General features: G+C 43.1%; 2 protein-coding genes across 10 annotated transcripts in view; one reads left to right on the top strand and one right to left on the bottom strand.

The window, feature by feature from the left end:
• Positions 1 to 1,416: 1,416 nt before the first annotated feature.
• Positions 1,417 to 3,212, top strand: gbx2 (gastrulation brain homeobox 2). Its single transcript, XM_054784239.1, has 2 exons — positions 1,417 to 2,057; positions 2,219 to 3,212. Exons 1-2 carry the CDS (start codon positions 1,613 to 1,615, stop codon positions 2,743 to 2,745), a joined length of 972 nt encoding a protein of 323 aa, XP_054640214.1. The 5' UTR covers positions 1,417 to 1,612; the 3' UTR covers positions 2,746 to 3,212.
• A 1,584-nt stretch (positions 3,213 to 4,796) lies between these two features.
• agap1 (ArfGAP with GTPase domain, ankyrin repeat and PH domain 1) overlaps positions 4,797 to 21,962 on the bottom strand; it is a 111,568-nt gene continuing 94,402 nt past the window's right edge. For all 9 annotated transcript variants that reach the window (XM_054796039.1, XM_054796030.1, XM_054796021.1 and 6 more), the window contains 2 exons: positions 7,863 to 8,118; positions 4,797 to 7,788 (listed from right to left, as the gene is read on the bottom strand). In XM_054796039.1, the coding sequence (XP_054652014.1) occupies positions 7,579 to 7,788; positions 7,863 to 8,118 (466 nt within the window). In that variant the 3' untranslated portion in view covers positions 4,797 to 7,578. The remainder of the gene's footprint in view (positions 7,789 to 7,862; positions 8,119 to 21,962) is intronic.

The following is a 21,962-nucleotide window of genomic DNA, read 5'->3' as shown; positions in this document are numbered from 1 at the left end:
ACACCCCTGATGTAACCAAATGCTATCAGGCTAACGCACGTCAATGCAGTCTTGTGTTTGCACTCCCCCGCCGTCATAAATTGCTGCAGTTTTTAGTCGCTTTCTTTAACGCCTGAAGCGTCGGTCGCAGGCGTGCGAATGAGTAAACGTGTCCTGGCATTTCGAGGCTGATGAAAAGGTTGATACCGCCACGCCGCTCTGACTGAACGCTGGCGAGTGGCCTCAGCGCTCAGGGCGACACACACACACACACACACACCGCTTCACGTGTCTGTTCCTCTCAGCAGGGCCGGGCTACCTAATGGTTTCCCCGCCACGTCCTCGCCGCTTTACAACATGCCGGCGTAATATCAGCAAAGACGCCATTTAGTTGCAGATTTAAACACTGGGAGAGGCGGAAGTTGAGGCGGGGGGGTGCTTATGGGTTTATTTCTGTAAATGATTGTAAGCCATTTGGACGCTGATGATTATGGCATCTTGTAGCTACTGCTAAGGTAAGCTGCTAGACCCCCTCACCCCCTTGAAAGGATGAAGGCAGCGCTCTCCTTGCATGCAGGAAAGGTTTAATTATCATCGTCCAATCATCATCTCTGTTGTTAATTAAACTGGATAATTTATAAGCACAAAAGTGGCTATTTATTAGCTGCTCCGTGGAGGTATGGCTGTGTAGCGGCGTGCACACTCGCCATGCACGCACGCCGACACTCACTGGCCCGCTGCCCCTCCCCTCCCTTCCAACCTTTTACTATTGATGCTCTGCATGATTGATAATGAGAGCAAGGCCGCGCGCCGCTCGTCTAATGGCCGCGCAATTAAAGTGGCCTGTAAATGAGCCGCGGCTCCTGCTTGCTAATCTATGCGACTTTGATTGAATTTGTCGGCGCTAATTGAAAAATACTGCTATTTAATGTCGCCACACATCAGGACGCCTTTAATGACATGCTGACCCTGGGGGGGGGGGGGGGGGGGGGGACATCCATGCATGACCTTGACTCAGCCCACCGGGAGAGGGGGAGTCCACTGGGAGAGCCAGTGTGGGTCAGAGGTCATGCAGCTACATATGATAATGTGGCATTGATGAGGATTCCATACAAAGGTGACACGCGAGGAAGGTCGCCTGCTGATTTTGATTGACAGCTCATTTAATTATTTCTGACACCAAGTGTCAGCTTAAAACTCATCTCAAGTTTAAAGTCTTTTCCAAATCAAAGGAAAAAATGATCAGCAACGAGGTTCTGTTGTGACGTCACGTCACTCCGCGGTCAAATGTCGTTCATCCGGCCGACGGAAGCCGAGCTGTTACGTCATTCCTCCTGACCAATCAGCGGCCGGTGTTCGCCGAGGAGGGGCATGGTCCGGGAGGGCAAAGCAGCTCAATTAAACCGCGGGGAGCGCAATTTAAATCCCAAACGTCAGCGGACGCGCTCGGCACCAGCGAAGAGTGGACTTTTAGCAGAGTTTTACCTTCTTTTTCGGCGATCTTGGTGGAAGTTGGAGGAGAAAGAGGACGCGGGAGTGGCTTTGATGGAATGCGTCAGGCTCCACTGAAACCTCCGGGGCTCCGTGCCCCCTCTGCTGCCGCTCACAGTGCTCCGTCTCCGGCGTCGTTCTTATGAGTGCAGCGTCCAGCCCGCCCTTCGTGGTGATGCAGCGGCCACTCGGAAGCAGCACCGCCTTCAGCATTGACTCTCTTATCGGGGGGCCTCCGCAGCCCAGCCCAGGACACTTCGTTTACACCGGCTATCCCATGTTCATGCCGTATCGTTCGGTGGTGCTGCAGCCGCCGCCGCCGCCCCCTTCCTCCCTTCAGCCGGCTCTGGCCGCCGGACATCCCTCACACCCGCACGCTCACATCCCGGCGCTGCAGAGCGGATTCTGCTCCAGCCTGGCGCTCACCTCCACGCTGATGGCCTCGCTGCCTGGAGGCTTCTCGCCGGGCCAGCAACACCAAGACGCGGCCCGGAAGCACGCAGAGGACGGCAAGAGTTTTGTACAGGGGAAAGAGTGCACGCTGCAGGCGATCCACGACGCCGACACATCCGCGCAGACAGCTACAGGTAGACAGGAAGTGGATATTTCATTAATTTTGCTGAGTGTGAAGTGTGGAGAGTGATGAATGATTGAAATATTTCAAAATATTTATTTCCGTTTTTGTGCATTCGTTAAAAAAAAAGTACAACAGTTGTCACAATTAACTTTTTAAAAATTTCGCTGTCAGCGCGGAGTCACATCCATCTGGACGAGTCCAAGGAGGACGAGTGCGCGCGGAGAGACGAGAGCTTCTCCATGGACAGTGACCTGGACTACAGCTCGGACGACAACATCGCCTCCGCCACCCACCGGGAGGACACGGACGGCGGCGGGACGGCGCTCGAGGACGGTCCGCACGGCCACGGCTCCGGCGGCGGAGCGTCCTGCCCCGCGGGCGGGGGCAAGAACCGGCGGCGGCGGACGGCGTTCACCAGCGAGCAGCTGCTGGAGCTGGAAAAGGAGTTCCACTGCAAGAAGTACCTGTCGCTCACCGAGCGCTCCCAGATCGCGCATGCGCTCAAGCTGAGCGAGGTGCAGGTCAAGATCTGGTTTCAGAACAGACGCGCCAAGTGGAAACGGGTCAAAGCCGGCAACGTCAACAACAAGTCCGGGGAACCGTCGCGGAACCCTAAGATAGTGGTCCCGATCCCGGTGCATGTAAGCCGCTTCGCAATAAGGAGCCAGCACCAGCAGCTGGAGCAGAGCCGGCCTTAGAACCAGCACCAAGAAAAAACTCTTCAGTGCACTTCAGCCTGTCCTTTTAATTCCTTATTTGTCAGAAGTTCAACAAAAAAGCAGGCCAAAGTTTAAAAGTCAAGAAATGTAAATTTGATTAAATTCCCATCAGTGACAATTTCGTTTTTTTATGAAGTGCAATGAAATGAAATTAAACACGTCACTAAATGTTTAAACCTAAAATGACGACATAACCTCAGAACGTCCAAACTCAACTTCCGGCCTCGGGGCTTGAGCTGTGATGATGATGAAGATGACGATGAAGAAGAGACGATTCCTAACGAGGGCGCCAGGAAATAACTGAAGTTATTTTTTTCTTCTCTTCGGATGTCAAATGTTTGCTTTTATTTTCCCTTGTTCGAGTCACAAAGATGCTGCTAGCTAATTTAATTCAAGTGTGCCAAGTGACTAAAATATCACAAAACAAGTGTCAATTAAACGCTGAAACCAGATGTTAACAGCTGTCTCCTTTTCTTCATTCGCGGCAAACTTTTAACGTTTAAAACCCCTCAACTGTCTAACAGTAGCAAGTAATATGATTTCACGTTTAAATTCATTCTTCAGAGAAGTCAGATTTTATTGACGACCACAGGTGTTCAAGGCCTCAAATATTCAAACGTCAATTAATCAATAAAAACACACACAGAAAGCACAAAATTATTAATATGTCAAAAAGTACAAATTGATTTGTTCGTCAAATGGCAGTGTTGCTGGTTGTTAAAGTTTGCAAAATAAAGCGACTAAAATGGCACAATAATTCATGCCTATTTTTCAATCTATATTTTATTTGAGCTCCGTAATTATTATTGTCAATTTACCGGCTCAGAAATTAAATGAATTTATTTATCAAACACATTTGACAAAAATGCGTGACTAATGAACATGAATACATCTGAAATAAAATAATACATCCGCTCATGCTGACACTTCCGGGTAGTAGTCTTGTGAACTTCATTCAATTTCGATCCCGGAAGTAACCAAAAGTCGCCAATTTCACCTAAAAAACCCCACAACAAATCGCCTTCGCCAGAAACGTTGGCATTAAAGCTACTTTTACTGCGACACAGAGGTGAAACATTAAATAATTTGTGTTACGTGACTGCGACACATTTGTACCTTTTCCACACTCCAGCAGCTCGAATGCTTGAAAGCTTCAAATTGCGGCCGTCGAAAAAGCACAATTCACGACAGTTTCGCTTTTTTTACGATGATAAGAATATGAATTTAAAGTGTGTCAATATTTTGGTTAGTAGCGTGTAATAATTAATTGCAGTAATTAAGAGACAACATTGTGGCTTCGTAAGTAATTATTGGTGATCCTTATTATTATGTATGTATATATATATTATTATTACGGCTCCCAAAATTTCCAAGTGTTAGATTTTTTCCCCATTAAAATACAAACTGCCTCCTCCTCAATGTTATTTGACCGATCGTCAACATAGCTTACGCATGACGTTGACGTCACGAGTGACATCTCGGTTAGTTTGATTATAAATTGTCCAAGTATGTTCTAAAGGAGGTGCAAAGTGAAATGTTCAGGCTTTAACCTGCCGATGTGCAAGTAATAGATTTTTTTTGTTGTTGCAAATTGTAATCAAGTCAGGACGTCACAGGCGGCTGATAAATGAAACCCCAGGGATGCAGCTCATCCTCTAAATTAACATGACCTGCCGGGCGTCACATGAACGCCAGCTGATTAATTCCAGTGATGGCAGGCTGCTGTGGAGCATCAGCCTCTTCTTACAAAGTATGCGTTGTCGAGTACAGTGGTCTCCAAAGTTTTTCCTGGAGGCCGCATACTGTAAAATTTAAGAACGCAGGGTGGCCACTTTGACACATTTTATACATTAAAGATGCTGTGTAGGTGGCCAATACAAAATGAGCTGCGGGCCGAAAATAGCCCCAAGGCCACACATGGACACCCCTGAGCAAGTCCCATTCAATTTGCTCACAAACACAGTAGATGTTGAAGGACACCATCACTGAATAAATAATGAACACACAAAAATGAGGATGTTTCTGTTGCAAAGAATCGTTGTGGTCTTTATTGAAAAGAGACACGTTACCGTAAAAGACTCTGTATTAGCTTACTGTACATCCAACTAAATGGTAACAATACTAATAATAATTAGAACCACAAGAACATCAATAAGTGTCTCAATTAGAATATGAAAAAATGGCTGGACTATACAAAATGCACACACAGCAGGAGGGGGCTTTTTTGCGTAAATTAAGGGATGAACATAAGAGGAACCAAAGCATTGAGTGTTTTTCTGCTCTCGCATTTCAATGAAAAGCGCGCAGATAAGTTAGGTCAGGGGTGTCCAAATTTTTCCCCCATAAGGCCTACATACTGAAAAATGAAAGGATTGTATTGATATTTTTCTCCATACATGACACCTTTTACCCAATTTCTTTTTGTAATTGTATTTTCAGAATGTGCCAAGGGCCAATAAAAAACGAGCTGTGTGCTGCAAATGGCCCCTGGGCCACACTTTGGTCACCCCTGAGTTAGAGACACTTGAAGCCGACAAAATGAAACATGACAACAGGCATCAGAAGCTCATACAGCTAAATAATAGAGTCTAGTGAATTTAGTGCATTTCTGTCATAAATAAAAGTACAAAAAAACATCACACAATAAAATTCAATTTTTACAGAACATCATCGTGGTGGGGGGAAGGGCGTGGATGCTTATACGTTGAAAAAGAGGCGAAGAGGAACTTGTTGGGAGTCTGGCTAAGATTTCTACAGGTGTGCGCAAACAGGAACACAGCAGCACATTCAGTCAAAAATCTATGAGATATGTAAGACAATGATTTAGCTCATTGGCAGCATTTGTAGCTCTCAATCGGCCACCAAGACAATTCCACCATTCAAACGTGTCGGCTGCCACACGTACAAGAGCGTGAATAAATACTAGTCTGCAGGATGTGGATAAACGAGCGTCAACTTCATGTAGTGGTTGACAGCACAAAACAAAATTATTTACAGAGAAGAAGAAGCCCTTCCTAGGCTAATTGGATGGGACAGGCCAGGTAGAGACGAAAGCTTCCACAAGCCTTCCTGATCTAAAAACACAAGAAATAAATCCCTTTTGGTTCCACCAGGAAGTAAACAAGGACATAAAAGAAAGCTGAAATAAACTGTGTTGACCTCAAGGTGAGTGTTGAAAGGGCTGCTGTGTAGAAAAGTTACACAGAGAGTTCAATCTTTTGAGTGTTGGTAGTAAAGGCCTAATGTCCACACTAACACGGATATTTTCAACATGCACATTTTCTCTAATAATCAGTGGCATTTAATTAAAAAAAATCTCTGTCCACATAAAACACCTTCACCAGCTACCATGCATATTTTGGCTAATCACAAGCCTGAAAAAACATTTATTGTAAATAATAATAATTATATATATTTAATATACAGTATAGTTATTATAACGCCTACGCTTGTCAATACAGATGTACAATGTCGTGCACATCTTTAAAATACACGGCGCTCAAGAAAGGTGTTTTATTTTTTGTTTTTTTGTTTTTAAATCGCCAAGCGTGTTATACGTCAACGTCAGGGGGGTCCAAAGTGCAGCCCCGGGGCTGCAGCACATTGTAAAAAATAAAACTAAACACAAAAAAATTGAAAAAATGGGAAAAATACAGCAACAAGGCACAATGTAAAGAAAAAACTGACATGATGATACGAATAATTAATAACACAAAACTTTAGCTTTAAATATATGTAAATATATATATATATATATATATACATACTGTATATATATTTAGCCTTTCTTATAAATACAAAACAAAAATATCAAAGTCTTTCTGTGTGCGGCCCTCGGTGGAAAAAGTTTGGACACACCTGGTTTACGTCCACCACTGCATGAAACAAAACCAGCAATAAATCAATAACTTCATTACTCATGTCTATTGTTACATAAGGTTGAAATCGGGAGTGTCCAAACTTTTCCCACTGAGAGCCACATTCAGAAGAATTAAAGAAAGCAAGGGGAGGGCCGCTTGGCATTCTAGCATCAGTCAATTTATGCTAAGAAAACACTGATAGCTTCGTGTTGTAGTTGACAAAGAAGAAAGAAAAGAAGTTATTTTTAAAATTGACTTCACTTCTACAATGTGCCGATGGCCAATAAAAAATGGGGGACCCCTTGGGGCCGCACGTTGGGCACGCCTGGTTTAACTACATTAGACAATATTGCACATTTCTTAAGACACAAGCCAAAAAGCTCCGTTGCACGTGTCCACACAAAAGCTATGAAGGCTAAAATCTATGTTCGTATGTGAACAAAAGGCCAAAACGCATGAAACATTTTCAATATTTTCAAAATATCCGTGTTAGTGTCGACATAGCCTATGGGAGTTAGCTTCTCGGGTCTTGCAGTCATAATCCTCATGTACGTACGTGTGTATGTGTGTTGACATGTCGAGAAACTTCAGATATCAGACATTCAACTTTTTATCTTTCACATATTTGTCACATTTAACACAGGTAAATGCTTCACAGATTTTTCAAAAATGACGGGAGGGGCCCGTAGAAGTCACATGACTTCTTAAAGAAAAGCACAGTGTGTGTTATACAGGAAGTGATATGTTTTGGCGGACGTTGCCTGAGAACAAAGTGGTCTTGTTGTAGTGTGTGAAATGAAGCATTGATGAAAGTGAAAGTGAAAATGACCTTGCATGTGTTGGGTTCTTTTCACTCTTGTCACTGAGGTCAAGCAGTTTGAGAAGTCAGGTGGGCGGAGGTAAGAGTCACCCAGGTAATGGATCCCAAAATGAGTGTCACATGTGGGAGGGGTCAAATGAATGCGGCGCTCCCTGCACTGCTGCAGCTGTTGTTGCGGTTGGTGTTGCGGCGTGACAAGTTAGGGGTGGCCATGAGCGGGTAGCGTTCGTCGGGGCAGCCGTACTGGGCCAGCATGTCCACGCACTCCTGGCTGTTGGCCTGCCGGGCGTACGCCATGGCACTGTTGCCGTGGGCGTCCCTCGCCATCAGATCCACGCCATACTGCAAAAAGAGAGAAAGCCATCACTTCCTGCATGGGCCTTTTTACATAAAAGAAGAGGAACCTGGCATCTCACCCAGACGAGAAGCTGCGTGATGACCACGTTGCCTTTGCGGCTGCCCAGGTGCAGCGCATTGCGGCCGTCTCCCTCGCCGCACGTCTCGTTGACCTGCTGGCGTGAACCGTGGGCGAGCAGTAGCACCACGGCACGCAGGTCCTCTTCCACTGTTGCCCGCAGCAGCTGCTGGCCCAGTGACAGCTCGGTGCAGGGCAGCGACGCCAGGAAGAGGCGCTGCTCGTACTTGGCCCGGATCCAGCGCTCCCGTTCCTCCCTGCACGGTGAGAGCGGAAGACGAAAACGGGAAAACAGCTTCATTAAAACTCACGGCGCTGTAAAACAAGACACGTTTGATCCTAATCCAGTGTCAGCAACTGCAGCTCTTTAATCCCGCCATGTAAACACGCACTCATTCTCCCCCTGGGATTAGTCACAGGGGGAGGAGATATTGAGCTGTTCCCCCTTTCTTAATAAAAACATGTCCCCTGTGTGTGTATGTGTTTGTGTGGAGAGGATCGCAGGAAATGGAGGATCCTAAAGTGTCTGAAATGAATCCCATCTACCGCGTAAGGTTCTCACAAATCACCTGCGCTAAGATGAAGTGTATAACGGAACATGAGAGAAGAATTTTGAGAACCTGCCGGAATCTCATTAACTTCCTGCCGACCAGCAATGTCGGCTAGCATCACGGAATGTCCCGGAAGGCTTCCCTTCCGGCCAGAAAGGTTGGCCATGAGAGTACGCCCCACGACCCCCGGACAAAGCCCGGGGGTGTCGCTCGGTGTGCAAACGTGTGTGCATGTGTATGTGTGTGCTCAGCGGGGTGTCGACCTTATGTTGTCTTATCAGGGAAACACACAGCCAGTGGATCCAAGAAACGCATGCCTTCCCCCACCTCGGTTGTTGCTATGAGTCTGTGCACAAGCACGCGTGTGTGTGTGTGCGTGTGTGTGTGTGTGTGTGTGTGTGTGCGCGTGCGTGCGTGTGTACACAGTGACTCCATCATCACTAACTAACGAGTCTTGAAAACACAGCTCACGACAGTGGAGAGGCTAATTGCACTAATTAAGCACAGAGTGTGTGTGTTGTGAATGCAGAGCCTCATATTTCTGTGTGCTAATGTGTGTCTCTTTTCACATCCCATTAGGCAGAGCGCTGTTTTCCTGCACTGAGGCATGCTGGGTAGATAATTAAACATGAGTATGGGTGAGAAGGCAGACACACGCGCATGTGTGTGCGCACACAGACATGGACAGGCCCAGAGGGGTAAAATGTGTGTGTAATTGAAATTAATGATAAAAAACACAGCACCCAGGAGGATACAAACCCCAATTTTATGAATTTACTGCATTTTTTATTTCATTACTACAGTATCTCTCTCTATTGACTCTCACATTTGAAGCTTCCGGCTTTGTCAGGTGACCTGACTGTTCGAGCTGGAGGAGCCACATTGCACCCATTAGGTTTTCTGATTTCCTGTCTCAGCCCTCACATTGTGTGTGTGTGTGTGTGTGTGCGTGTGTGTAAACGTTCCTTCTGAGCGCCTCCTTTGTCTGGGTGTGTTTACATGCACGCACAAAGACACACACACAGCTTCCTGTCCAAAGGCAAAGACCAGAGGCCATTCGGCTGCTGCCTCAGTGTCATTCATGGGGTCATCCATCTTTGACCCTCACACACGCACACACAGATCATCACACCCAGCTAATTAGCATTATCATCTCACACTGCTTGAACTGATGTTTGCAAGACAACAGGAAGTCCAAATGTGAAAAAGCACTTATCATCTGCATTTCTGCAAGTATTATAGAAAAAAAGAACTCAATGTGGACTACGCATATTTATTTTTATTAATAAGTTGTATTATTCACTTTTACATTCATTTTAGACGGCATAACCCTACAAAACTACAAAAGAAAGAAGTGGGCCCAAAGAAATGTTCCTTCCCAGAATTCCTTAATAATGAATACAGGTGTAACTATTCAATCTATCATATTTTATGTTTCAGATTTGATTCAAAGATGGTACTTGACTCATCCATTCAAGGACTACAAATCAATACCATCCCAAAGAGTAAAGTTGTTTGAATGTGTGATACCTTAATACATTGAAAAATTGGACACAAATTTTGACCAAAATTTTGCCATTGTTTTTGTACAGTCTCAGTTTTCGTACAATATTGCACATAACAAACTAGTCTATTTGCCCTCTTTTAGTATTTTTTGTTGAGGTTTTTGGGTGTCTGGAATAAATTGACTGGATTTACATTAATTCCTATGGGAAAAATTGCTTCAGTTTTTGTATAATTCAGTTTTCATCTGACCTTTGGAACAAATTCATCACAAAAACTGAGGTCCCGCTGTACTGGACAGTGCAGAGAGAGAATCATGGATAAATGAACTAGCTGAAAACACCTACTGTGAATTGTGAACCGGATTGCAGACACATTGAGACCGGAACTTTGTCAGTCTGAAAAGCTCCATTCATTGTTATCATATTCACTTACTTTCCACATACGATGGTACCTTGGTTTTTGTTAATTCATTCCAAAAGGTCAGACAAAACTTGAGGCAATTTTGCCCATCGGAAATAATGTAAAATTAATTTGTTTCAAACACCCAAAAATATTAACAAAAAATGCATTTTACAGACAATAATTCATGTGAAATAATTATAAATGAGGACTGGATGGAACTGATTGTTGACATGGACTTCCTGTACATCCTGGCATGATTAAATTCAATAGTGTTGCTTACCTTCTTTATCAAATTGCTGGCACTCGCAAATTTCTTTGGTCCAATTGTTGGTTCTTTAGCAGTTGCATGGACATTGAGTTAGCAACGCAGATGGTGTGGAACAATACACAAATGGACTACTTTGTTACGTGCAATACTGAGAAATTTTGTGAGACAGTGTACAAAAGCAGAGGCAAAATTTTGGCAAAATTTCAGACAAAAACTGAAACCGAGGTTGGCTCTTGTTGGGCCTTGCAACGTCATGGTTCCAAGATTGCACCCTCACTCTACTGCAAAAACTAATAAATGATCGCTGTTTCGTGGTTGAATACGGCCTATTACTACTTTTAAAAAATGCATATTTAAGCAAATTGAGCATTAAGCATAAATATAAATAAAGAAACTAGCTAAATAAACTAAAACACAAACACAAGGCAGAAGAATCATTCTAACTGTGAATGTAGTATTCTACATTGGCCAAATGTCAGTAGTTGTTCAGTGAGACAAGCAGCAGAGGTGATCGCCAAAACAAGCAGGTTTTCATAACTGGCACAATAATAATAATATAATAACCATAGTAATAAAACAGGCTACTGTTGGGGCCATAATCCACGACAAGCTAAAACTCTACTCTGATCTGATCTGATCTACTCAATGTCACTTCTTGTCCTCCACACATCTATCCACCCACCGCTAACATCTCCATTTACTGTGAAAAACACGAGAAGGAGCTTTATTTATGCCTTAAATGGCTTATTTACTCTTGCTAGGTCTACTATATTGGGTAATACGAGTGCAAAGCCATTTAAAGCTGTCATTACAATACATTGATGAGACAACACCCACCGCAGGATGTACGCTGTCCAGAAAAAAACATGTTATCTTATTTACGTAGACACTTCAGCACACACTGTGAGGACCAAATGGTACCACAAAACAAACCAGAAATTGTATATATGTATATTTGGGCTGTCAATCGATTAATATATTTAATTGCAATTAATCACATTTTGTCCACAGTTAACTCATAATTAATCACACTTATTGAAATAAGTTTTTATCTATAATAAGTAGGAATGTAAATCTCTTTGTGGTAAACGATTTGATACACAAGTACGATAACTACATCAAATTTTCTGTAAAGGGATATACATTTTGGAAATATGGGCCATTATTTTATTTAAAAAATAATATACATTTAGAAATCCCCCAATTTTTGCATGTTTAATGCGAGCTGCACTTTGACTTTGACAGTCCTTGAAGGCACCATGTGACTTCTGTACACGTACGACGAACTACACTGTATTTTTACCCTTTTTCTTTAACCTCATATTTGGTCCCAAGTGCTGATACTATGTGGGAATGCATAAAGGTTAGATCTAATGACCTTATTGAGTCCTAATGTGCACATTTGTTCACTACACAACCTCTCTGAAAAACAATAACCTTGAAAGTTCAGGCTCGTATTGGTTGATGGTGGGTCTGTACTCATTTTGTGCTTTTAATTTGATGCTGTTCCTGTCAAGGCAAGAAATTCCACTAAGTAATATTGACAAAGCACACATGTGAAGTGAAAACCAAACAAAAGCAAAGGCTGGCTACTTTGAGGAATATAAAATATTTAGAGTTATTTCACACTTTTTGTTGAGTACATAATTCCACATGTGTTCATTCATAGCTAAATGTTTAAATACTCTGCGCTTGCAAGTCAGTGAGGAAACTCTTTCTTTGGCAGGAGCCAATCACACGTTCACTCACAACAAGCTTATCAACCCACTGAAAATCACAGATCAGTATATGTACATTATACCGTATAACAACATAACAGTCTGACTCACGTCATCTTTCAAAGAACACTTTACGAACACTAAATTCATCACACAGCAACTTAACACTAAAAAGGTGTATATACAAATATATAAACATGTCCCAATACGAGTAAAAAACCCAAAAACAAACCCCAAACATTTTTCCCATAAGGCATTGTGTCTGAGCAACGCATTCATTGGGGCGCTGCAATGACATCAGCTTCCTCTGGGATTTGGGCTCCGGATCCTCTGGCCCCCTCTGGTGGACAGAAACAGCATTGCAGTGCAATTTTCTATGCTTTCTATGCTCCTCCAATGAAACGTTTTTTTTTCAAACTAAATGCATTACGGGAAGACTTTAAAAAGTGTTTTTTCATATTAAACTCGTATTGATACATGTTTCTATATTTCTGAGGTATAATGTTTGACGGTTGCTATGTACTGAATTAAATGTTTGTAAGATGAAACTGTGAGACTGTTATATTGTGTAATGACCTCCTGACAAGCTTGTCCTGAGTTTTTTCATAGCTCTGATTGGCTTCTGTCAAATAAAGAGCGGATTGGTCCTCACGGACTCATACACTGGAATTTATGGTATATAAATAATATTATGATGAACTTAATTTATTTAATCCTGATACAAGTCAGTGTAGACAAGGAGTTAAGTGCTCTATAAAATGCCACCTCAGGTTTATTTCTGCATCCAGCTTTTAAACCCTTGGTCTTTATTGGGGAGACACGTGTAAATGCCATTTATTCTTTCAAAGTAAAAGCCTTCCATGTATCGACACAAAATGAAAGTACAAGAAAAAAGCTCCAACCTGAGATGAACGAGCTAACGGGGTCCTGTTCAAGGCGATCATTAATTACAGTCGTGGGGTGTGGGGTGCGCGTCAGAGGTAATGAGCGGTAGGAAACAGGGTTAAGAGTGACACGGTGTCAGTGGCGCCTCTTCTGGCCTAATTAGCCCTCTAATTAATAGATTAATAGATGGATAAGAGCATCAGCTAACTGCCGAGCTAATGTGCAGTCAAGATGAATCACCGCCTCACACTTTTTGTCACAAGGTGAGCTGCTGAATGTTCTGCCAATGCCGTTTTTGCAATGCAGCAAACCTGAAGCACATGGATTCCCCCTGCAGGAGAAAAGTCAAGACAAAGAACAAGGAGAAGAGGCTGAAATCCATTAGCCTTTGCTGGACAGTCATTAGGTGCCCTCCGATAGGCACAGATAATTAAAGGAAGTGAGGGGGGGAGCGGCCGAGTCATCCATGCGACTAGACCAGACAGCAGTGAAGGGGTTAACCATGCAAATGAGAAGGAGAAAAATTGAAGAAAAAGTCGAAATGAGCCAAAGCAATGGGACATGTCGCCGGTACGCTCTAGCTGAGCTATGCTCCAGTGGCGCCATGTTCCAAAAATGGGGAGATTGGGTAATTAAACATAGATGCAGGGACACACGTGTCCAGAATCACGATGGTGTTTTAAATGTTATGACAATCATTTGTGTTTGACCAAAGCCATCGAGTCAGTCCCATTTGACCTTTTACTACAACTTGTTTCAAAATCAGGTAAGCCGTGCTGCCTTGGTAACAGTGACCCCGCGTAAATGAGCAAAATGGCTAAATACAAGCATCTTAAATGTTTATCAGTAGTGCGTGAACCCATTCAATCCAAACACATTACCCACAAACCCCAGGATAAACCCCCGCCCCCCTCCTCCAGCCAATGTGAGTGTCTTGCTGAGTGGGCCAATCAGCCACGGGGTGGGAGGATGCTTACCGGCGGCGTACATATTCATATCTGCTCCAGGACCGCGCCCCCGCCAAGCCGCAGAGCACGCCAGAGTCATGCATCTAGCGAGCGTTATTTACTTAACAAGGAGGAGGGGGGGAGAGTGGTGGTGAAGGGGGAGTAGGATGTTCTGATGACTCAGGCATAAAAAAATGTGCTTTTAGCACACATTAGCGGAACCTCACGCTGATGACCAACCATGAAGGGAAGCTGATTGGCTCATGTCAGCCGGTTTAATGTCAATAGTAAATTGGAGGGCTCATTAGGCGAGTTGGAGGACGCTGCTGCGGGCGGCAGCGAGGCAGTCATGTAAAAAATAATGTCTATTAGGACTCATTTAATCAAGGACGAATTAGAATGTAGGTCCAATTATTTGCCAACATTTGCACTGGCCCGCCTGTCAGAAGGCTTCTCTCTGCCAGCGTGTGTGCTGCTTAAAATGCAGGCCAAGAGGCCGCCGCCAGTCTGCAGGGGCTGCGCATAATGGCGGAGGGATTAGGGCAGGCGGCGTGGACTGGGTCAAACAACTCCGCAGTGCACACGTTTAATACGTAAAAGCATTTTGAGAAACACGACTTATGTGCTTTTGTTCAACAACTTTTTAGCTGGATGTTGGAAAGTACAACATGAAGCTCCAGCTTACTGGCAGCAAAGACACTTCCAACACGTGGGTCTAAAATCACACCAGTCCAATCAGTGTTATGATCAGAGAACGGGCAGCAGTGGTGGTCCCCTCCTCCTACCAACACTGCTCTGACCCTGGGGGGCAATTATCTTGTGATGTGGACCCCCTGGCCTGCCCCATTCTCCTCGTCACCCCATCATGTCCCTTGAGCCCAATCCCACCAACGTGTCATGGCGGCCACCGCACCTGCACCCCACCTCAGATTAAAAGCAGCAAGTCTCATTTGAAATCCTTTTCAGGATTGGGGGTGCATTTCAACTCCAAGCTCGTATTCTTCCTCATCCCCATGTCCAGCACTGACGCAGCCGTTGTGAATTATTACTGACTCTGCATCTGTCATGTGTGGGCCGTTGTTAAGTGTAAGATAATATTCTTTAACCACCATTCTTACTGCTCAATTTTATGCTGTCTCAGCAAGTTGTGGAGAGAGTAAATTGTCCTTAAAGTCTCAACACCAGGTGGAACACAGTATTTGCTCATTTGCAGAGGCAAAGATTATTCTTTATGTCCCAACAAGATGGATGCCATCTGAGCTCATTGGGTAAAATGTGCTTTGGACAAGCTGAAAAAATCCCAGAGACCTATGAACAAGTCTATAAACATGAGCAGACCCAAATCAAATACAGTCAAACCTGTCTATAGAGGCCACTAAAGGGAAACGGCAAAAGTGGCCGCTATAGGCAAGTGGCCGTTATAGACAGGTTGGCGGCCATTTTGAATTTGTGCGTGCACATATTAACATGTCTGTGATTATAAGCTTGTTGTGTTTGCAGATACATATAATTATACTGTTACATGTTGACCAGTAGAGGGCACTGTGGGACTGAGGATAAAAGTTGTAAAGAACTACTACGTTAATACACCGCTGTTAATAAAGCAGTTAAAGTGCATCAGCGACGTGAGTCTCTCCTTCCCCACAACAAGCGGCATTACAGTATTGACTAGTGAACATTGTCTCACACCAGGAAATAAACGGTGTCACTTTCTGCAACAAGCTCCAAAGAAGACGGCTTTTTTTATGTTGAACAACTGACAGTTTGTGTGGATCTTGTGAATGATTGTGACTGAGCTAGGACTCAGTAATTAAAGTCTACACATGACGGCTTCATTGATTAAAAAAATGAAACTTTTTCGTGCATGAAGCTTCTGCTCGAGTCGGTATTTTGGCCGCTATATGCAGTCAGATATTGACCAAGGGATACAAAATGGGTGGCCGTTGGCCGCGTTAGACAGGTGACCGCTATACACAGGGTCTATAACACGTACATTTTCCGTGGGGCAGTGAGAATCACAATATAATCTCATTATCGCCAACCTCTGGATCGCCCGATAAAGTAAGTATCTGCCAGCTTTTTCCCCCTCATTTCTCGAATGTACAGTAATTAACAATGTATTTGTTGTTACTTTCATTGTGTGTCATTACACGCTTCATGGCTGTCACTCATGGCTGTCTCATACACATGTGCATGTCGGTAGAGCATGAACTTACACAAAAGCAGTCCCAGAGAGGCGCCGAGCAATTTGCAGTCATGCTCTTGTTATAATAGGCTATACATTCAATGATAGCTAACGTTAGTAGCTAAACTTTGCCAAATTGCTATCATTAGCAGACGACAAACAGAACTAATGTGCATGTGTGTGTTATGTGTGGCGTAACTTACATTCTCGGAGCAGGGAGAGGGCGGGAAATAATGCTTAAAGAACGATCAAATTAGAGCCATCTAGGCAGCTGTGAAACCGTGGCAAACCGTCACTTTAAATCTTCATTTGCCGTACATGTGACAAAAATAATGCACCTTTTTCAATGATTTAGACAAGGATCTATCAATATTCTCCAGACAGTATCAAACGCTTGAGTGACTGGCAAGTGGCAATTGTTTGAGGATATGAATAACTGTCTTGAACATATCTGCCCTAATATTTGTAACAATTAAGCCATTCCTCCAATGTGGCATAGGCATGTAGACAAAATGGAGGGATTATGATGGTACAGTAATCCCTCGTTTATCGCGGTTAATTGTAGGCGTATCCCGATACAACTTTTTCACTTCCGAGTCGATACCAATATTGCTGCCTTGAATAGCCATCTATTCTGATATCAGAATGAATCATACATTGTATTACTTATTTTGCAGTGTGGAATGTTGTAAAAGGCTTGATCAAGTGATAGTACTCAAATAGAGAACAATAACCAGTAACAATCGGTACGAGAAAAACTGACCCATTTACTTCCTTAAGCATCTGGGGTTTACTGTAGTGGCAGTTAGGCATAATATAGCGAGGGTCTAGGTGCTCAATTAAGCGTTTAAATCCAACTGTAATCACTACTGACGGGGGCTGGTCATCTTTTTTGTTGTAGCTCATGACCTTGTTGTCCCGTGGGAGTTTCCCGTGCAACGCTGCTTCAAATGTGCAATTCGTTTGGGCATATGAAACTTCCCTGGTTCGGTGCCACCACGAGAAACGTGTGCATGACAAGTGCAGTCTTTTCATTTGTACTTTTAACGAAAACAAACACACGGCTGCCATTACTCCTACACTATGCTTACCATGTTAGCACACACTGTTGTTGTGATCATGTGGGCTCTATCTGGCCAGGGCTGGACAGACGTGCTAGAGCGGAGTCTGGAATCGACAGCTTGTATCAGAGCACCAATATCAGAGATTTTAGATGAGTTTTTACTCTTTTTTTGTGCTGATATGAGCCTGATATTCGATATGTATCGATATCAGCCTTAGTTAACTGGTTCCAGACCCGACCGTGATTTCTGCAAAATCGGATTCCTTCTTAATTAGGGATATTTTCCTAGTTTAAGCATAGAAAACGTGTTTATGACCTATATACAAGTTTCAACATTATTAGAGCCCTCTAAACATGAGATAACACCCATATAGTCACTTTTACACTCACATGACAAAAAAAGTAGACATGATCAGAGAAAATACAACATTTAAGACATAGATAAAAAACGTTCTCGTGTGTTGCAATAAATGTGTTCCAGATGTGTGAAGGACAGGAAATTACATCAGGGTTTCAAAGCTCAGTTTACGGTTATGGCCGCAACGGTAGCCTGTGTTATTATTACAATTATTATGTTGTTATTATTGTGCCTGTTGTGAGACAATTTAAACCTGCAATAAAACCCTGTTGTTCTACCGATGAAATCTGGCGCGAACATTACTGACACATAGTGACCTGTGTAAAATACGACATATCATGATTTGAATGTGTAATCTTGAAGTGATAGTTCGGATTTTTTGACATGAAGTTGTATGACATCCCCATCAGCAGTGTAGTGCATCAACAGTGACTTACCCCCACTTTGTCCCGTGAACCGAGTTGTGGTCGGATTTTGGTGATGAGGAACATAGTTCCGGTTAGTTGGTGGGGCCACTTAGATAAAGAGTTTGGCTTCTCAAAACAATATGCGCTCAAAAGGGAAATACATTTGCGTCACAAAAGTGCCTCCTCGAAAAAAATCAGACCTCACAATCCCTCTGCGATATTCTCTCTCTGTTCACTCACTGTCGTATCACTGCTGATGGGTATGTCATCCAACTTCATGCCTTATACTTATATATTTCAGAGTGGCCTTTTATTGTAGGCAGTCTAAGGCACACCTGTGCACTAATCATTGTGTCTAATCAGCATATTGATATGAGTGGGATGGATTACCTCAGCAAAGGAAAAGTGCTCACTATCACAGATTTAGACAGATTTGGGAACAATATTTGAGACAAATGATGATATTGTGTCTGTGGAAAAAGTTGTAGATCTTTGAGTTCATCTCATAAAAAATGGGAGCAAAAACAAAAGTGTTGCGTTAATATTTTTGTTGAGTGGAGTTGTACTTTTAGTTCACCCATTTTTGTGCTTCACAATACTTATTTTAGACATGATGTGTAATATTTGCTTAAATATGCATGTTTTTTACTAATAGGCCGTATTCAACCACAAAACAGCATTTATTAATTAAGTTTTTGAAAAACCAAGAGTGAAGCCGTGAAATTTGAACTGCAATGTGTCAAGGGACGACTATATATGAAGTACAGGACTCAAGTATTAAGTTTGGACACATTTTATTTGCAGTCCACCAGGCCAGTGTGTATGTTATGTACTTATTGTACGGTTTTCCCCTTGGACAAGCTTTTCATGATCTTAACAACTGTGAGCCTACTCGACAAGTCATTGTTTCGACCGTCTCATGAAAAATTTAAATACTAATATGACGTGTAATTCCCAAAGTTGTATAGCATCAGTTGCTGTCTGTAAAAATCAATGGCAACCATTTTAAGATTGTATTTATCATCCATCCATATGGTGCTACTGTATTTATTACTGAACTAGAATGTTTATGTGCTATCATTGTTTTTATTACAGTGGTATGAAAAAGTATCTGAACCTTTTGGAATTTCTCACATTTCTGCATAAAATCACCATCAAATGTGATCTGATCTTTGTCAAAATCACACAGATGAAAAAACTGTCTGCTTTAACTAAAACCACCCAAACATTTCTAGGTTTTTATATTTTAATGAGAATAGCATGCAAACAATGACAGAAGGGGGAGGAATAAGTAACTGAATCCTCTGCCTAAGGAGACTTAAAGAGCAATTGAAACCAATTTTTACCAAACAATTCAAGTCAGGTGTGTGCCCAATCACTGATGAGTGGTTTAAAGCTGCCCTGAACACTACAAAACACACAGAATTGGTAAGAATTGTCTTGATGAGAAGCATTGTCTGATGTGCACCATGGCTCGCTCAAAAGAGCTGTCTGAAGACCTGCGATCAAGAATTATCGATTTGTATAAAGCTGGGAAAGGATACAAAACCATCTCTAAAAGTCTGGATGTTCATCAATCGACAGTCAGAGAAGTTCTCTACAAATGGAGAGAGTTTGGCACTGTTGCTTCTCTCCCAAGGAGTGGCCGTCCACCAAAGATGACGCCAAGAGCTCAGCGCAGAATCCTCAGAGAGGTAAAAAAGAACCCTAGAGTGTCTGCTAAAGACTTACAGAAATCACTGGTACAGTCCGATATCTCTGTGCACACATCAACTATATGTAAAACAATGGCCAAGAATGGTGTTCATGGGAGGACTCCACGGATGAAGCCACTGCGGTCTAAAAAAACATTGTTGCTCGTTCAATGTTTGCAAAAAGGTACTTGGACACTCCACAGAAGTTTTGGCAAAATATTTTGTGGACTGATGAAACCAAAGTTGAATTGTTTGGGAGGAACACACAACGTAATGTGTGGAGGAAAAATGGAACAGCTCACCAACATCAACACCTCATCCCCACCATGAAGCATGGTGGAGGGTGCATCATGGTTAGGGGCTGTTTTGCTGCCTCAGGGCCTGGACAACTTGCAACCATTCATGGAAAAATGAATTCAAAAGTTTATCAGGATGTTTTGCAGGAAAACCTGAGGCCGTCTGTCAGACAGTGGAAGCTAAAAAGAGGATGGATGCTGCAACAAGACAATGATCCAAAACACAGAAGTAAATCAACTTCAGAATGGTTTCAGAAGAACAAAATACACGTTCTGGAGTGGCCAAGTCAAAGTCCACACTTGAACCCCATTGAGATGCTGTGACATGACCTCAAGACAGCAATTCATGCCAGACATCCCAGGAATCTGACTGAACTACAGCAGTTTTGTAGAAAAGAATGGGCCAAGGTTAGTCCTGATCGATGTGCCAGACTGATCTGCAGCTACAGGAAGTGTCTGGTTGAAGTTATTGCTGCCAAAGGGGGGGCCACAAAATATTAAATGTGAGGGTTCAGTTACTTATTCCTCCCCCTTCTGTCATTGTTTGCATGCCATCCTCATTAAAATATGAAAACCTAGAAATGTTTGGGTGGTTTTAGTTAAAGCAGACAGAGTTTTTTCATCTGTGTGATTTTGACAAAGATCAGATCACATTTGATGGTGATTTTATGCAGAAATGTGAGAAATTCCAAAAGGTTCAGATACTTTTTCATACCACTGTATACTCTACGATGTATTGAATAGTATGACTTTTTACAATTACTCTAAACAGGTTAACCATTAATAAATATATATTTTTATGAGTAACTTTCTGTTAAAAAAGATTTGAATTGTAAAATATCCTGTTTCCAGTGTAGCATACCGTATTTTGATATACAGTGCAGGTGTATTTTTTAATTATAAAACTGGGAACTTAGCTTCTGTTTTTTAACATAAAACCTGCATAACATTTTTTTTTTTATTTTTTTTTTTTACAGTGCATCATTTGGAAGGACAAAGGGGAGAAGGCACATGTCCACATATCACCTCAGTAGTCTTAGGGCCAGCAGGCCGGATTAGTGGCGCTGTCATTTGTGGTCATCTGAGGCCTATGAACGCTCTGCATCAAGTAGAGCCTGAATGGGCCTAGGGTGCTGGTGTTGGCGTGTCGCTCCACAGATAATTAAAACAATGAGCTACGGCACCAACAACATGAGCGAGGGTGCTACAGCAGCGCTGACTAAACCAGCCAACCCCTGTGGCTGTTCTACCACGGGCAGCGAGCCCAAACATAGCAGCCCCCTCAGCTGTGGCATCAGCTGCGGCGCTGACAGCAGCGAGCATGCCAGCTGAGGTGATGACGCCTGACCGCAGGCAGCCAGAGGTTAATGGGAACGTTTAGATGGTTGAGTCTTTTTGTGGTTTGGACTGCAGAGGAAACACTCGCATAGAATCCCTACGGCGCAGCAGAGCTTTGCAGTTTTATCACTACCGCGAGGGAAACGTGTCAACAAGTGTCCCTCCTCATCATCAGGCAGAGTGAGTCTCTGTACGCGTGGCGCTATTAAGTAGAGAGTCCAGCCTTAGTCTCCCTGATGGTTAATGAGACCTGGACGAGACAATGTTGTGGGTGGCCTTACGCCAAGCCATGAATGGCTGGAACAAACCAGAAGTTTCTAAAAAGTTGGTGACAACAGCTGGAGAGCGGCTTGTCACATATCTCAATGGGCAGAGGTGGCACCGTAGAGACGAGGTGTGATCTATATGAACGTAATTCCTCTCTACAGCCAGTCAAAGCACCTCCAGCCTTCCTTGCGTCTTACTCTGAGCTCCTCCCATGCT

This window comes from Dunckerocampus dactyliophorus, chromosome 1 (genome assembly GCF_027744805.1).
Source record: "Dunckerocampus dactyliophorus isolate RoL2022-P2 chromosome 1, RoL_Ddac_1.1, whole genome shotgun sequence".
Classification (NCBI taxonomy): Eukaryota; Metazoa; Chordata; class Actinopteri; order Syngnathiformes; family Syngnathidae; genus Dunckerocampus; species Dunckerocampus dactyliophorus.
The sequence above is the reverse complement of the archived record's forward strand: the minus strand, read 5'-3'. Positions and strand labels throughout refer to the sequence as shown.